The sequence below is a fragment of the Kryptolebias marmoratus genome, unplaced genomic scaffold (assembly GCF_001649575.2).
Source record: "Kryptolebias marmoratus isolate JLee-2015 unplaced genomic scaffold, ASM164957v2 Scaffold210, whole genome shotgun sequence".
NCBI classification, from domain to species: Eukaryota; Metazoa; Chordata; class Actinopteri; order Cyprinodontiformes; family Rivulidae; genus Kryptolebias; species Kryptolebias marmoratus.
Genome location: NW_023665944.1, coordinates 1,623 through 4,361, shown reverse-complemented (window position 1 = coordinate 4,361; position 2,739 = coordinate 1,623). Strand labels below are relative to the sequence as shown.

General features: G+C 39.8%; 1 protein-coding gene across 1 annotated transcript in view; it reads right to left on the bottom strand.

Annotated features, from left to right (window-relative positions):
- Positions 1-2,739, bottom strand: part of LOC108229571 (neutral ceramidase-like) — a gene marked incomplete at its 5' end in the record, with an annotated part of 6,878 nt that overhangs the window by 3,050 nt on the left and 1,089 nt on the right. Inside the window, 5 exons of the mRNA XM_017405242.2 lie at positions 83-208; positions 631-751; positions 1,150-1,227; positions 1,739-1,866; positions 2,333-2,509. Coding sequence (XP_017260731.2) covers positions 83-208; positions 631-751; positions 1,150-1,227; positions 1,739-1,866; positions 2,333-2,509 — 630 coding nt within the window. The remainder of the gene's footprint in view (positions 1-82; positions 209-630; positions 752-1,149; positions 1,228-1,738; positions 1,867-2,332; positions 2,510-2,739) is intronic.

The window sequence follows — 2,739 nt, the reverse complement described above, 5'->3', positions numbered from 1 at the left end:
GTGCGTGTGTGTGTGTGTGCGTGTGTGTGTGTAGGTGTGTGTGTGTGTGTAGGTGTGTGTGCGTGTGTGTGTGTGTGTTTACCCCTCCAACAGGACAGGAACTGTTCAAATAATCACACGGCAGCCCTGAGTTCATACAGTGAGGTCCTTTAATGTTTGGACTGACGTCTCCAAGGTTACTGGAGGAAAAACCAGCAACAAAAGTTCCCTGATGAATAAAAACAAACAGTTAGAGGACTGATGACGAGTGAATGTCACCCACTGCCATGGAAGGATTGTGTAACTGTTTTAATTGTTTGTCTGTCTGTCTGTCCTGGTTTTTGTCTCTTCTGGTTTGATCACCTTCCTTGTCAGGACTGGTGGTCCTTAAGGGACCGAGGCCCGGTTCTGATACTGTGGAACATGAGTTTTGGCTTAAAGTCAGGGTGAGGCTACAGGTACGATGTTCTAATAAGGTGAGAAGTACAAATATTTGTGTGTGTGTGTGACTGTCTGTCAGCAAAACATGTAATGAACCAATGAATGGCTTTTAATGAAGGAAGTTTTAAAACCTATGCTTGAAAGGCAGTGGAGGATGTGCATCAAGGAATGCTGGTTTTATTCCAGGTAAAGGAAGCGGCCTTCACGTACCTGTCCAGGTAAGGCTCCACGGCTCTTGTCCTCCTCCAGCAGGTAGGAAGCGTAGCCCATGTTGTCACTGCTCACCATACGGTTGGTGTAGTTCATGCTGACAGCGTGGACGGCAAACCAGCTGTGAAGAGGCGTATAATAATAATAACAACATGTAATTACTGCAGATCAAAGTGTTTCACATTAGAAACTGATTAGAAAACAAAGTGTTTCAGTCATTCAGTGTTTCAACAGGTTAGTAAATCTAAGACTCTAACAAACCAGCAGCTTATGGTTTAAAGATTCATGGAGAACAAATAAAGAAAATAAAGAAAAACAGTTTTTGTTGCAGTAATTTGATGTTACAACTTTTTAACAACCAAGCAAAGCTGATCTTTGATGGTTAAAACAATGATCTGATATCAGCTACTAACAGAAATAACTGATAGATATAAATAATGTTAAGGATTATTATTAATAAACTACAAATCTTTTGGTTGTGGATTAGTTTAGGTGGTGACTTAAAATATTAGTTTTTACCTGATCAAACCAATTCCATCTCCATCCAGATCAGTGAACTTCAGCACCAACACCTGTTTGTCTGTGTTCCACGGATACCTGAGGAGATCAATACCAGAACTGATCACTGATCAATAACATCACCACAGATCAATAATACCAGCACTGATCAATAATACCAGAACTGATCAATAATACCAGCACTGATCAATAACATCACCACTGATCAATAATACCAGCACTGATCAATAACATCACCACTGATCAATAATACCAGAACTGATCAATAATACCAGCACTGATCAATAATATCCTGAAATGTGAAACAGAGTATTTGCTCTTTGATTCTTGGATCAGATATCAGGTCTGCTGCTGCAGTTTGTAATTCTATAATAAATCTATAATAAATCTATAATAAATCTATAATAATTCCATTTTAAATCTATAATAATTCCATTTTAAATCTATAATAAATCTATAATAAATCTATAATAATTCCATATTAAATCTATAATAAATCTATAATAATTCCATATTAAATCTATAATAAATCTATAATAATTCCATATTAAATCTATAATAAATCTATAATAATTCCAAAGTTCTGCACCTGTTCCGCTCGTTCTCGGGGTTGTTCAGGTAGGAGTGAGGACTTCTGTTCAGGCTGCTGTCGTCCAGCTCACCTGTGTTTCTGTAAATCCTGCCGGGCTTCATGTTACTGTGGGCTATGGCTATACTCTGGAAACAAGTTGGACAACAGTGGTAAATTAGGGCATATAATCCCACAATCTGACCTAAAGTCTGACCTTACTGCACCTGTTTAAAACAGGTTGTCACACCAGAGCATGCAGGTAAAACAGAATTAAATGACAGAATATTTGCCCCATCATTAAAGACTGATTAATATTCAGATGTCTGTTGGTTTTATTATCCTTCTGGCTTTCTGGGGATCTTCACTTTCTGAAAAAGTCACAATATTTGTCAGGAAAGAGTGACATTTTAAAAGTTTCACAGATGAATGAAGGAACAAAGGTTCCACGCCTCTGAAAACTACAACAATCTGAAGAACCGAGCAGCAAAAAGCCTCTCAGCCTAAACTCAACACAAGAATAAAATATATTTAGCACCAGCCGGTACGGACCTCCACCAGGACATGACATGACCCAGTTCCACACACAAGCAGAACTCTCGGGTCCACACAGACCTTTACGATGCCGTTGACCAGCGGTTCTGTGGCAGCCTTGATGTAACCGCTGCTGCTGATCATGAAGAGTGTGTACTGGAAATATCCAGCTGGGCCGCAGTGGGTGTGTGTTCCGCTCAGAACCACGTTATCACGTCGGTACAAGTCCCCGTACTTCTCCTTCAGGGCCCGCAGAACCTGAACACACAACGATCATTCCTAGGAGCAGAACTCCAAACTCAAACCCGAGGGTTTAACTAACAGGTTCTAATGCTGTTATTAGCCCTGGAATGACAAATCTTATTACATATAAAAAGATAAAAAGAAGTCCTGATACAGTCCTGATTCAGTCCTGATCCAGTCCTGATCCAGTCCTGATTCAGTTCTGATTCAGTCCTGATCCAGTCCTGATCCAGTCCTGATTCAGT